The sequence below is a fragment of the Cygnus atratus genome, chromosome 2, assembly GCF_013377495.2.
Source record: "Cygnus atratus isolate AKBS03 ecotype Queensland, Australia chromosome 2, CAtr_DNAZoo_HiC_assembly, whole genome shotgun sequence".
NCBI lineage: Eukaryota > Metazoa > Chordata > Aves > Anseriformes > Anatidae > Cygnus > Cygnus atratus.
The window spans coordinates 68,290,779-68,306,039 of NC_066363.1; the positions used below are offsets into that span (position 1 = coordinate 68,290,779).

General features: G+C 39.1%; 1 protein-coding gene across 1 annotated transcript in view; it reads left to right on the forward strand.

The window, feature by feature from the left end:
• The first annotated feature begins 3,484 nt into the window (after positions 1-3,484).
• Positions 3,485-15,261, forward strand: part of ELOVL2 (ELOVL fatty acid elongase 2) — a 33,002-nt gene continuing 21,225 nt past the window's right edge. Inside the window, exons 1-2 of the mRNA XM_050708764.1 lie at positions 3,485-3,490; positions 11,519-11,582. Coding sequence (XP_050564721.1) covers positions 3,485-3,490; positions 11,519-11,582 — 70 coding nt within the window. The remainder of the gene's footprint in view (positions 3,491-11,518; positions 11,583-15,261) is intronic.

Sequence of the window (15,261 nt, forward strand, 5' to 3'; positions counted from 1 at the left end):
TGTATATACTGTACGGAATTAAATATTGTAAACAAAATGTACTTCCTTTCATTCATTTTCTTATGTACAGTATCTTTAGCATTACATATATTAGAAGTATGTTTTACCCTCTATATCCTGACAAGGTGAATTCCTTGCTGATTTGGGTTGAAACAGGTATTACTTACATATATGCATATAGCTGTCAGTTTTTGCAACAGCTCTCAGACTTTCATTTTTGTTATGTGCTTCACAGGCTGTATTCAGTCTTCTGCCGCTGCTGTCCATACCAAAAGCGTGCCTATAAAGGGAGTTAGTATTGCAGGAAAAAAAAGTCTTAATTAAGCAATTAATTAATAGTTAACATTTTACCAGTTGAGTTTCTGACTTGCAGTTTTCTAAAGGGCTAATGACAATTGTCTGTCAAGGAATTGAAGATATATAGAAAAAAAATCTTAAGTTTTTTTCATTTTAATTATTTTAAAAAGAGAACCCCACAGGCCATCTTTTAAGCTTGTACTGAGGAACGAGAATTTCAAACCACAGGGGAATTCAAGTACTCCTGATGTGTTCCCCCCCCCCATCTCTGCTAGGCAGATGCCCTGCAGCACTGGAATGAGCTGCTGAAGGAAGCCAGGCAAAACCCTTCAGTACTGGAGAACCCTGCTCAGGGAACACATTTTAGAAAATCTTTTTTTGATCCTCCCTGCCTGCAACAGGAGGGGCAGGCAGTCCCTTGCACATTAATGCCTGTTGTGGGGACACAGGGTTACATTGCAGACATCTCGGACAGCAACCAGGAAATCTACTTCTCAGGCATAGAGTACCCTTTGTCTCACTGTGCTGCCAGGACTGTGGGAAAACTGAAGCTTTGGCTTTTTTTTTTTTTTTTTTAAATAAGGTTTCTTGTCCAGCTAGCCATGAGATCCTGCAGAGAGGCTTAGGATCTGCTATTCATCCTCAATCTTACAGTTTGTTACAGTGGAAAACTGTGAAAAAGATATTCACAGTGCTAGCAAGGACATGTTGTCTGTCTGTCACTTTTGCTTTCTCCAGAAAAGGGTCCAAACACATGCCAAGTACAAAAAAAATAAAAGCCCTGCATGCATTATACTAACGTACAAAATAATCTTCTCAGTAGTGACAAAATCTGAAGTTAGTGAGGAGGACAAAGTTGTCATGGTATGGCATGCCCCAAAAAAGTGAGCTGCCTTGTAAGCTTTTTACCATAATTTTTCCCTACCATTCCACTTACTACCTGTCCCCATCGTGTTTATTCATTGTATGGCTCAAAATTTGGGGTGCTGGCTTTTCACTGCAAAATCTTTATAATAAGGTATGTGGCGTATGTGGAGCAGAAGCTGTATATGCGTGCAAAGCTTTGGGGAATACTCTGTTCTTAAAAAAAAAAAAAAAAAAAAAAAACAACCTGGTTAATCCAAAGCCCTCCTTGCTCCGGTAGAATTAAGTTATTTTCCTGTGCTTCTTAAATTGCAACAGTCTAGATTGCTCTTATACAACACAAAGTGACACGCTACCTCTTCATTAAGTAGCTTGGTTAGGCATCATTTATTAAGTCTAGCTGTTTGGAAGCAGATACACTGGACTGCGCAGGCTTTCATATTGCTGATGTAAAGTGAATTCCAATACTGATCTGTCTTCAGTCCCTTGTAAAGCCAACAAGAGCTAAAGAGAGTAATAGGGAAACAACTGTAACAGAATTATCCTTTCTGTAAAAAAACTTTGTCTCTTTGCTTGTAACTTAAGGACCTTCCTGCTCCAAGGGAAATTTTCTCTTATTCAAGCCAGAATCAGTTCCAAAGTGCTAGTACTTTGCCTAAGAAAGCGACTTATTCACTCAGGCATAAAGGGGGAGGTGGAATTTATTTTATGCTTTCGTTTTTGACTCATGTCCTTTTAGTTTATTCCCTCACAGTCATCCAGCCTTGCCACTGTCAGGAATCATGCTCCATCTCAGGTCATGCTGTCATTTTTAAATCTGGTTGTTAGAGCAAAGGAAAAAAGAGGTCAATAATTGCTACTGTTTTCTGAGTAACTGACAGGCCACATCTGAAGTCTCCCTAGAGAAATCTTTAATTACAAGTTAAGCTGATGTTCCCCTGTGTAGCAGGTAGAATTGTGTAGGATTACTTTTAAAAGGATCGTACTTATCTGCTCTGGTGACAGTTTCATTTTGATACTCTGATTACAAGCAAGTGGATGGATTTTACGGATGTAGTTTTGGGGAGTGTATATGACTGACATATTGCAAAGTGGGCCACAGAAGTCACCTTTTCTTTCCACTCTTCTTTTAAAAGAAGATACACTCTATTTTGAGTACTGTGATTGCTGTATTTTATTTTAATCATTACTTAAATTGATTATAATGAATTGAGAAAAAAAAAGTTTGAAAGTTGTAGAAGGGATATCCTGCAAGCAGTGATTCTAGAAAGGGGATTTCCCATCCTGGAGAGAGTACAACCGCTCAGCATTTTAAAAGATATAGCAGTGAAAAGTGCATGATAGGCTGCACACTTTCAAGTAATTAAATTATAAATTGATGTTGGGAAACCGAGTAATTGTTAATTGGTTCTTAAAACACTTTGATGCTATCCCAAGAAAGTGTGGTGGAAAAAAAAATTCTAAGTTCCTTTTTCGTTAAAATAATATTTTTAAGCAATAAATATTACTTAAAGTAACTAAACAGATGATTATTTTTATTTAAAAAATTGTCTCACAATGACATTACAATCTGACAGTAGCATGGCTAATACAGTCAATAAGCCAGGCTTACCTTTCTCTGTGTGATAAATTAATACAGTATTGTTTATGACTGCTAGCAGGTTGAATAGTCTAGAAGCAAAGACTGATGTCTGAAATAGCTTATTACTTGCTTACAGGATTTTCATGATAAATTGTTCTGCCTCTTAGGGCTTACTCACCTTTGGCAATGATGGTGCTTGGACCTGATCTGAGTCCTGGCAGAAGCCATAAAGCAAATGTTTCTCCACCTGGGACCTTATTCCCAGATGTGGGCTGAGCAGCTGTGGCACTGAGCAGGACTGCAAAACCCTGCTGAAGAGACTTCTTGTTAAAACAAAAATAAAAATCCCAAAGCAGAATGAGCCTAAGAATTAGTGCCGTTTCTCCAGAAGCAAAAAAGCCTGGAATATGTTTGCTTCTCATCTGGAAACAGCTCAGACTCCCAAGAGAAAACACACTTCTTTTTCTAGAGCCTCCTGGCTGTAAAGGCCTTTCACACAGACTCAAGGGGCTCACAAAGTGACTACTTGTGACGGCAACCCCAAAGTCAGGGAATCTAGTTTCAGGAACTTTATGCTAAGTACAACGCAGCACAACTCCACAAATATAACCCCATTAAAGTGGTACATGCTGGTCTTGTTTTTTCTTCCTGTATTATTATAAATTTAGCGGTACAAGGTAGAACTTAGTATTCTACTTCATTGCAGATAGAATTTAGCATTTTCAGAAAGACAAAAGAACTATGACGGTTTGTGAAGACTTACAGTACAAGTGCTAAAATTCAGCGCTAAGCAAGTGTTACTTGTTTTAAGTACAACAAGTATTAAACCTTTTGGAAGAGGGAAAAAATAAAGCAGAGTCTTTTTTGTTCATTAGTTAGTGAGAATGAAAGCACACAAACGTTTAGCATTTGATCTTCATTTTGTGTGACTTTTTTTTTTTTTAAAGGAAGGTGAATGTTGGGAAAGCCCAAAAGTAAGTTATTTTTCCCCCCTCTCATTGCATTTCAAACATGATGGAGCACAGGTGTGCTGCATGAAATATCCAGCATAACTTACCTACTTGGGTAGATCTCCTACCCTGAGCTGAAAGCTGAAGTCTTGTCTGAAGCACAGAAATCTCCTTAAGCAGGTGGCTGTCCCTTTTTGCTCCAGCACAGCCTGCTGCCTGCAGGAAAAGCCAAGCCCAACAGGTGTTTTCCTTCCTGCTACTGGACACTATGCTTAGACAAACAAGGGAGATGGGGAAGCATGCTGCGTTCCCCATCATCAAGCCCCCTTCCTCACCTAACACCCCCATCTATTCTTGTTAGGCAACACCATATTTTTCAAATGCAGTGATGAAGGTACATTGCTTCCAGCTACAGACCTTATTAGGCACAGATTTTTGTCTACGTGAAGAAAGGGAGGACTGAGAAATATGATTTGGATGGCAGCACTCCTCTCCATGATTAACCATTGCCCTCAGTGCCTGGCAGGAGCCCCTCACACAGCATGTGTTTTGGGGGGACAACGAGCAAGGCATGCTCAGTGCAGCGCCTCATGAGCAGCATGGCAAAGCTCCACCATTAGTAGGCCACTTTCTGTTAATGCTCTGGGAGTAATTCCCTATAAGATGTCTAAGCAAGAGCTTGTTAGAAGAGCTGTGTCCTCAGTTTCTTATGTAGGGCACCCAAACACGTGCTCCACAGAAGTGGATGTGGAAGTTTCTCCACCTTCAAGCCACAAAACCACCTGCTGACACAGTGCCATTATAGGCACTGTCCAAGGTGCTTTAGAACCAGCAATACCCCAAAAAACAGCTGGAGAAAAGAAAGGAGGGGTAGGAAGGGTTCTCTGGATCTCCAACTCCACTCCTCGCAGTTTGCTACAGAGCACAGGTATGCTGGGGATGTAATTTTGCAATACAAGACCACATCTTACCATCCTTATTCCCAAACACCAACAGGCACAAATACTGCACCCCTCAATCCAGACTGGAGCAAGGAACATACTTTCTGAATCCTCTTCGTTGGTCTTAGGGAGAGATTCCCTTTCATTTTAAGCTTCTTTTTTTTTTTTTTTTTTACAAGCCCACTCATAATGAGGACAGTTTACAATAAAGGTAATTAGTGAACAGACTACACCCAAGACTCCTTTGAAGATTTAACCTTCCCTTGCAAGATGATTTCAAGTAGAAAAATGCAGAACTAGAAGTCAAGGTGGTAATGAAGAAATTCATTTTGCTGTGTAAGTAGCATCTTTTAGCATGCTCCTGGAAACTTTGGTAAGCCAAATGTTTTGCTTTGGGCTTGGCACAGGTGATGCTGGTAGCCTACTCCTTTCCTGAAGACACTGCTAAACCAAGTGGTAAATGCCAGCAAGGAGCAATAAAATAAGAGAACTGTTAGACACAAGTGCCCTCACTTGAAAGTTTTGAGAAGAGAGGAGAAAATAAGTAAAATATTTCAGAAAAAAAATCTGTAATTCCAAATCTAGCTATCTGGGCAGCCCAATTGCAGTAAGTGCTGAAAATAAAAGCCTCTGTCTACAATCAGCTAAAACTCACAGCTCTGTACCTATAACCACACATTCAGCTGTGTCTTTCCACACTTACTAACCTTTGCATTATTACACTTATTTTTCACATAACAAATCATTAACTGATCTACTTATTGAGGAAGCCACTGAATACACAGCATTTTCTTGCAGGCAGCATAACCCAAGCAACTACAAGGCAAAAATCTGCAAGCCTCACCTTCCTGTTATCTTTGTACCCTCAGGAACACCACCATTAGCTCAGCTTTCTCTGTGGTGTCTAAATCAGCCCAGGAGCTCAGCACTTTTGGCTGTAATCACTTTTCAAACAGCTGTTCTCCATCTCCTCTAGAGAAAAAGTAGAAGCCAGCCTATTTGATGACTCAGCTCCCCCACTAACTTATTCTCTCTGATAACCGGCATGTCTGAAAGTTAACAGGTTCACGCAGGATGCTAACGTGCATTCAGCCATTTCCAAATACTTGCAAAAAATGACCCTCAGATGCAAAGGTATTGCCCTCTTTGTCACAAAAAGTGCTGAACTTGGTTAATAGTAACTGGAAAATGCCCAGGCATTTGCATGTAGGCATGCGAGCTTTACCAGTAGAATGGAGCATATAAAGTAAAGTGTGAGAAAATAATAGGAATAAAATATAATCTGGTTGGAGGATATTGAAATTCAGATAAACTGCTTTCAAACAAAATGTGTACCTTACAGAAATCCTTTAGAAATACTTTATATTTCTCAAGCAGTGTTATTTGTTGTAACTTTTAAGATGCTCTTGAAATTCTTTAAATAATTTATTGTCCAGAAAAAAACAGCATCTGTATTTCCTGGAGCAATTACCATTTATTGTAAAAGCTTTTAGAAGAAAGGTGATAGAAAGAGAAAAGAAACACGTGAAGACTGTTTTTTATTTTCTGTGCTAAGCTGGAACAGCCTTCTTTTGTTCGTTTATTTTTCTCTACCATACTGTATTTTTTCAAAGAGATTTTTGCATTAAATTAAAATGCATTACACAACTTCCATTTCTGAAGCAAAGGCACAGATCTCTCTTTTCTTGTAGCTCTAAAATAACTATATCTTTAGATGAAGTCACCAATAGTTCTCTCTATTAATCATTTTTGATTATCTTCTGCAAAACGGGAGTGTTACCAAACATTGTTCATGTATTACATGGGCACCACTCTGGACCTGGATCACTAGCAGAACTTTCCTTCCTGCAGTACTGCTTGTCTTGGGTCACTGCTGTTGCACTGAAGTACATTCCTTCTTAGGACAATACAGTTACAAAATTCTGCTGGCTTTGCAAAGTCAATTGTTAGGAAGGAATCAAACAGCAAGATTGCTGCGCTAGCAAACACACCCTGCATGGATGCGTCTTGCATTGACAAAATAGTCCTTCAGCCAGCACAGTTTATCGCAGTCAGAGGGCTGTGCTCCTCCTAGGAGCTATGGCAGTATTTCTGGGCTGATTAAGTTTCTGTGATGCTAGCTAGCCCTTAATCTTAGTCAGTCATCAGAGTTGACTGAATGTCCCAGAACATGGAGCTCCAAAATTACCATATCAAATAAAGAGTACAGTTTCTACTTCTTTAAACAATTCATCTGAAGTGCTAAAGAAGATCTAAGATAAGTTCCTTTCTAGCTATTTTGTTCCTTCCCTCCCTGCCTCCCTTCCTGTCTATCCATTGGGAGAAGTGGCAGTCATCCCCCAGACTGCTGCCTGTTTCTCTCTTGAACTCACTCTGGCTTGTTCTTACTTTCAGTGAAATTATCTAGCAGTCAGTTCCATATGTTAATTATAAATTGCTTATAGCAACAGTCAGCTTCTGGATGTCTTGTCACCAAATTTCATTTAGCTTCCCCCTTGTTCTAGTGACACAGCCCATAGCAGCCTCTGACTCATCTTTCTGCCTTCAGCTTCATCTGTCTGTTGCTTTCCCCTACAGATACAACACAGATCATAAAAGATGAAGACAAAAACCTAAAAGGTGGTCTGAAACAATCTTTTGATGAAGAATTGTCCTGCATTACACATCTTTGTTCCAGATTAATTTTAAATCCTCCAAGCAATAAAAAAGATAATTCATTTTGTGAGCAGTTACACCACAGTCCTGAGATTTACCTTAGCCTTTTCTTTGCTTCATTTCAGCCCATATTGCAGCCATTCTGGAGCCAACACTATAGTTTTCCACTGCTTGTTTAATACTTGGCCATTCAAATATGGGCAGGCATCTAAAATTGTTTTCTTTAAACATGCTGATAAATTCTGATTAATTCCATTAGTGCTCAGTAGCTGACTATTTATGGAACAGAAGTCTTCAGGGAATTAAGGAAAAGATGTCATCTAAATAATAATAAAGAAATCACCATACACTTAATATATATATTTTCGATCATGGTTGTTTCAAATATCACATTTACTTCCAAAAGCTGTATGGGCAAGCAGAAGCTGACACCTACTTCTGTTTTTTGTTTGAAGCCTGAAATGAGATCTCTTTGCGTATAGAGTGCGTTAGTTTCTGCATAGATGTGCAAGAACAAGCAACAAATTGTCTTGGATTTTTGAGATACTAACTGATATTCCAAGCATTTGCATAAAAAAGATTTCCAGACAGTGTAAGAAAGATTAAATGCAGTTTACTCATCTGTAGGACCTTTATTTCAGAAAGTGATTTAAAATCCACATAATCAAACAAAAAGCCTCACAAACCTACATCAGCATGTATGCATATACTTAAGAATTACCTTTTATTTGTATTTCAGTCAAAGTTATTCTCTGTAATAGTACTTTATGCACACAAAGAATGTTTTGAATGTAAGTTCCTCATCCCATCTCAGCAAATCCAGTATTGCTGTCTCTAAATTTCAAGGAGCCTTTAATTTTAGAATATCAGTCTTTAGACTTCTCCTGGTTACAGAGACTCCATACCTGGGAGCAAATTCTCTTTCCAAAGGGTTTGTGACAGCAGCCAAGAGGATCCACTTTGGGTGGGTTTCCTGGCCTGTTGGTGGTTGTTCCTCTTCAGTCTCTCCCAAAAGATCAAACAAGTTAGTCACTTATTCCCATTTCTGTTCTAAAAATATTGAAATTCATAAGAAATCTCCATGTTGCTTTATCATCACTGGCTTTATTCTCCCTCCCCATCTTTCCTCTTGGGTGCTTTGATCTGTTTGAATAACCTAATGTGTTTTTTGTAGGTGTAGGTAAATAGATCTTCCACTAATTTGTCCTAGTCCTTCCAAACTGCTAGCATTCCCAATGACAAGAGCAATGTCCTGTACAACAGAAGGAAAATCAAGAAACACACATTAATCTTTAGCCTTGTAGCTGAAATACTTTCACTGATAAAGGCTATTACAGTGATTTTCCAGAGAGCATTGAGTTCTCAGAGCATGTATTTTTGTTCAGACTGGTTTTATTTGCTTTTCTTTACAAATACAACTGATCATGTTGAGCAAGACGTTTTCATCTAATCTGTCCAGAGGCAGGAACTATTAAGGACATGTTCTAAAGTCCAGAAATAAAGTCTAGTCTTTCGAAGACATAGAGAAAGCTCCATAGAGCTTTCTTAATAAGCACCAAAGAAAGGTGACAGACCAGTCATACAAAACGATCTTTTTTAAACTAAGAATATTTTTTTCCAAAATATCAGTACTAGTGTTTAGAATATAAACAAATATATCATCTTTAACAACACTGTAAATCTGTAAGACAGCCAAACAACTTTTTTTTTTCTTCCTGTAAGGTAAAATAAGTTGCAGGAGAGTTAAAGGGGAGGCAAATGTTGGGTCATTTTAAAGTACATTTATTTATTTTGCTGTGCCTCTTAGAAAAATTTCTACTCTCAAATGACATATGAAAAGCAAACCAGACATTGAATCAATCAATTGCTAATTAAGGTAGAGTGGAGCAGAGTTGGGAGCTGGTACAAGTCTCTACTGGGTCATTTAAGCACACACTTAAGGAGGTAGAGTTAGCTTTAGACTGCGTCATCTACTCAGTGTGTTGTTGGTTCATACTAGCCAGGTATAAGAGGGCAAAAGTCACAAGTCAGATCAGTGAAAACAGTAACCTCTGCAAAAAGCCATCCTGGTAATCTTTTTTTTTTTTTTTTTTTTTAATCTTCATTCTGCTCTTCCTTCTTAGTGATTATTCCACAATTCTTATTCCTCCATCTAACTGGTAGAAGAAGTCAGCCTAGAATTTCCATTTAAATGCAGCCTAGAATAGATTTGTCTACAGAATTTAAATATAAAAGGAATATACATGGTTTATTACTTTATTCCTGACATGTAAGATGTGCTTATATAAAGTAACCATGAAAGCAAGTAGCTTTGCATGCTCATTACTACAAGACATTTGAATCTATTAAAGTATTTTTTCCAAAGCAGTCTCCTAAGTCTAAACACACACCAAAAAAACACCAAATACATGAGTAGCTCAGTTTCATATTAATGCAGGAAGTGGGCAAGTCACAGAGGACCAGTAAAAAGTGGCATTGCCCAAATGGCAATACCTACACCATGAAATGTTAGCTGACAAGCTGCATAGCTGAAGGTGTAAAAATGGAAGCAGATCTTTTGCACATCCTGGAAGCAAAGTGGCATCCTACAACAGAAGGCATCCTTTGGATGCCAAGGGGGTCGTCTGCAGCCAAGAAAACACCCTTCCCCCGGAGCCAGCAGTCAGGACAACTTCCTAAAGTCTGGTTCAGTTTCTTCAGTGCTGTGAAGTATGAAGTATCACGAATCATCAGTTTCCTTCTCTCCTTTTTCAGAGCAATTCCTTTCTAGTGTTTGTCGATTCCTTTCTGTTGTTGTTATGCTTTTTGAGTGTTTGCTTTTTTTCTTTTTTTTTTGTTTAAAGAAGAATAAAAGAAAAATACTTTTTTTTTTTTTTTGTGATGGTGGTGTATTTTTCTAAGATAATGTGAACACAGCAGCATTTTGGAGAAGCAGTTTTGCAGCCTCAGATGCTACAAAACCTCTTGCTCCCTAGGAGGTCTCAGCTGTACCTATGTATTCACATAAAAGCTGTTCATTTTGAACATCCTGATGACCAAAACTTCAGAGGGGAAGAAACACATGGGGCTTGGGAGGGCCAGCAGCTTCTCCCTGCCCACACCACAACCCAGCCCCTGGACTTGTCAGGGTGCAAATGTGGCTCTTCAAAAGGCAAATCTGCTAATGGAGGCTGGAGCCCAAGCTGTCATGAAGATATCTGGCATTTGAAGGCACACAGCCCTTGGCAGCTCTTGCCTCATGGAGATGCTCGTTGTCTCTGTCTTTCTCCTCAGTTTGGCTGCATTTGCTAAGTGCTGAAATTGATTCATCAAGCACAGGAAGGAATTGTTGGAAAGCACAGAGGAAGAACCTGGCTGAAGCCAGACTTGGGGCAAAGAGCTGTTCAGGCACCAGTGTGCAGGAAGCCGCTGCCCAGAACCAGAGTCTGGGAGGAGGTTATTTTGGAGAGGCCACCACATCTGACTGAGGGAAGGCCTGCATCGGTCAGGGCTTAGCTCCCAACTCAGTCACCAATCATCACAAAAGCGCTGAGCCTGCCAGCTTAGCAGCTTCATTGGCTTAGACCTCAAAACACAAAGTCCCTGTAAAATTCCTCCTTTTCCTGCCTCCCTGCATGGCCTGAACGTCATTACTGGAGGCCTGGAATCTCCTGCCAACTTGTTCTTAGAACTCAGTGCCTCATTTAGCAAAATCTTAGTTGGCTCACCCCAAAGGTTTCCCTCTTTAAGAGCAAAGCGTCAATATATTCAGCTCATGTGCTGTCACTAGCCTGGTGATAGCCATGCAGCTTTGTGAAGCTTACCAAAGCAATTGTCAGATCCTCTCTACAAAAAGTGATTTTAGTTGAAGAAGCAGAACAAAAACAAACAAAAAGAACATCTTTACTAGAGAGAAAATGACATTCATCACAGACGGATTTGCTGTGCGGATTTTACTTCACTGTTTACTTCCACACTGTTGTATGGCTTTTACTTCATTAGTAAAACCTCATTTCAGACATGGTTCACTTTCTAAAGAGTTCTAGAGTTTTGGCACTGTTTCCAGTAGTGAGGCCTCTATTCATTAAATTAATTTTTAAAGATTTTTTTTTTTTCAGAAGACCTGGTGTGTCATGCCCTGGAAATACTTAAGCATCACGACATGCTCTTTGCCAAATTACTCTTTTCTTATTTTTGTATTTTCTCTGTGAGCCATGAGATAATGTCGTTGTTATATTTTTTTTTTTTAGGAGCATCTGAAAGCTCTTGACCAGGAAGTAAATAAGTTTGTGGACTATATGTTTGGACCTCGGGGTAAGTTGCTCCACCTATAGCCCTTTTAGGAAACAATGACTATCCACATTACCACTCAAAAATATTCTGGTAATTAGAAGCAGTCAAAATTTTCTTTCTGAATAATTTCTCATTGAAAACTATGAACTAGGCAGAATAATGATATTTGCAGGAACACACTGTTATTGTAAGGAATTTGTCAAAGCACCGGGCTTTTAGAAAAACAATATTTTTTTGTTTTGACTGTTTGACATATTATCTATAATACAAATTAAAACTAGTCACAAGTTATACTGAAGGTGAAAGAAGAAATGAAGGTGATTTTAAAAAAGATACAAAAATCACTGTATTATAGAGTCCTTTGATTCTTAAAATATCGTAGGATTTCAACTTTGTCCTTAGAGAAATTAAAAAAAAAAAATCTTTGATTTTTCTGAAAGTGGAAGTTTGGAAGTTCTGTTTTGGGATTGATGTTCATTAATAATCTAGTCCTTGTTTGGTCCTGCTATGTAGCAAATAGCCTAATTCAGAAGCATGCTCAGCACAATAGCAAGAAAGGGCTCTCAGCACCCTGCAGGATGACATCCAAAATTTCAGTAAACCGATAGACAGTGTGAGAGAACAAGTACACCCTTCTACTGCCTATTCTTGCTTTCTGAAACAGTTTGGATGAGAATAACTTGAATAGTTATAGTGCTGGTTTAGCAGAGCTTGGACGTGCCTCATGATCTGTTAGGCCTGGAAGGGGTAATAGTTGTGCCAATAGTTAGAGCCAGCGGCAAAAAAAAAATGAGGTAGGACCGCATAAAAAAGAGGAAGGGCTATGGCAAGGAGGGATAGGGCCAAGCAACTAAAGCAACTAAAGTAAAAAGTAAGAGAGGAGCTTAGAGAGCAGACCCAGTCTTCAGGGAAGGACCTTGTGTGGCCATCTTGTTGCTGGTAAGCCTGTGTTTAAACATTATTCAGCATGTCCAACTTCAGGAATAGCCCTGCAAACTTTGCTCTGTGTTTAAAGCCAATATTGCTGCCTGTGGAAATATGGTTATGTATTCTCATTTTGTTGCGGTAATATCCTCTTGGTCCCACAAACAGTTCATGCTTCATTAGGATGACAAGGAAAAGTATAAGTAGCATTCTTAAAACCAAGAAATTTTCATTTTTCGTAGCTGTCTGGCTGAGTACAAAATATTTCCTATCATTTCTGCAGCAGATGTGAAGCTTGAAAGAAAGCTTTCTAGTGAAAAGACAGTGAATAGCTTGGGAACTGCAGCAGAAGTGATTAAAACAGAGTAGGTTCATCTAATTAATGGTTTCTACACCAATGCATTTGATTAACAAACAACTGTGATGACAAGCGTATAAGTACTACTATTTTATTTTTAAATCAATATGATGTTCTCCTTCATTCCTCCTTCCTCCTTGGTCCTGGCCAAATTGTTTGAAAGGACCAGCTGTAATTAATCCAATGCAGAATCCCACACAGATCCCTGTGGACTTTTAGAAAGCACTTTAGTTAAGTATTATTTATAATACTTGCCAAGTACATTACCATCCCTCTCCAGACATCAATGCTGAAGATAGCATTTGTCCATGCCTCTTCGCCATGCTTTTTTCTTTGGAACTGGTGGTATAGTGATGCAGTATCATACATTTCATAAGTAGCAAAGCTCCCTCCAGTATGTTTATATACATAAATAATTCACGGTAGACTGCAAGCAGTTTTAAATTGGATAGAATGACACCACAAATGATAATCTAATGAATTCTTGAGAGCTTCCCCAATTGTATAAAACCGAGAAAATGTTCCTTTTCTTTCTCTCCCCCAACTTTCATCCACAATACCCACTTAATTCAGCAGCAAGGTGGCTTAAAAAGAGAGATGCCAATGCTCCATTCTTACAAAATCAGTCCCACATCTGTGGTTTGTATTTGAGGTAGCAACCCTTGAAATAATGGTGCTATTATACTGGTTGTAGTTATCATTACCTGGTGTGGCTGAGGCCACAGCAGGAGACAGAAAGCCAGGCACTAATTCCTGGAGGTTCTCTCTGCTCACATTAGTAGCTAACACAACTGCAGTACTACACTACTAGAATAAGGGGTGTGCTATCAAAGATATGAATTTAATTTAGATAAAGGCCTCTTTTGTGTCTTTGTTCTCTGCTGCCAGACAGACTTTGTACATGAATTTACCTAAAATTTGCTTTTGACCTAACAGACCAAGTCCCTTGGTTCAGGGAACAGAAGCCACATACATGCCCATTGGTTGCATCTCTTAATAAGAAGTGGTCTTACAAAGTGGTGTTGGTACATATTATTCTGGATAGGAGTTTATCTAGGTTCAGGACAAAATGAGAAAGAGTGAAATAGCTATATTGTTCTGAAAAAGAACATTTTTCCAGGACCTTCACGTTCTACAGAGTATTGGTTGGAGTATTGGTTGGAGTATTATCAAGGGAGGGTCAGGCTGGATATTAGGAAAAGGTTCTTCACGGAGAGGGTGATCGGGCCCTGGGAGAGGCTCCCCGGGACAGTGATGACAGCACCAGGCCTGTTGGAGTTTAAGAAGCGCTTGGACAATGCTCTCAGACATATGGTTTGATTTTTGAGTGGTCATGTGTGGACCCAGGAGTTGGACTTGATGATCCTTGTGAGTCCCATCCAAGTCAGGATATTATATGATTATGCAAAATTAAGGAATACTGAATTACAGGAGCTAAATCTAGTTAATGGGTTGCTTTTTTTTTAATGTGCCAAAGAAGCAGAAGTGGTTGAGAATAGATATATTTTAACAAAGTTATGTTTAAGTAATAATCACTCTTTCTGTAGTCAATTGAATATAAACAGTAATAAAGCATTGGTAAAAAGCCATCTACCCTCAGCACCTGAAAAGGTATGAATCTACTCAGACACCATTTGAATTTTCTCCGACACCAATCAGTCAAAGCTATACAGCAACCTGAATCAAAATGTTTCTAAACCTCACTGATAAAAGCCTGATACGTTTAAAGAGCTTACGAGGCTTGCCACTCATTTCAAAGGTGCCAAGATTTCACCCCAAGGGTCTAGCACATCGTGGCCAGTGACTGTGAATGAGCTTATTCACAGAGCAACCAGAGCTTGGGTGCGCCTGCTCCTTTCTGTGGTTGTTGTCCAGCACTTTCACACTCTGCCTTTATTCACTGCCCTGGTCTCAAATTTAGATGCTGTGTGGGTTCAGCAGTGTAAAAATAATGCTTTCTTCCATTGACACTGTACCTTTATATTACAAGAACACAGAGTAACCTAACATAGAGTAACTGTTGGTCTCTTTTCTTCTTCTGATAACCTGTTTTTTTAAAAATACACTCCCCTTCATCTGCCTTTCCAACACATAAAAACCTCCCTCTTCTTGTCATTCAAGGAAAAGGGAACATGGAAACAGAACAGTCAAGATCCTCTGGCTGCTTTTGATAAATCATTTTCTGCTAATAACTGTCCTACCCTTCAAGGTACCAAGGTCAGGTTGGAAAATAATCAGTACGGGAACAAGTTTTAAAATTTCTCTAGACACTTGAAAATGAAATTGTACAGATCTTAAAAATATTTGACGTGCTGACCTGAACAAGCACAAGGAGCTCTGCTTTTGTGTGGATCAGGCCACATGCTTGTGGCCACTCACAGCACGAGTGAAAAACAGCTTTCTGAGGGCATACTAGGG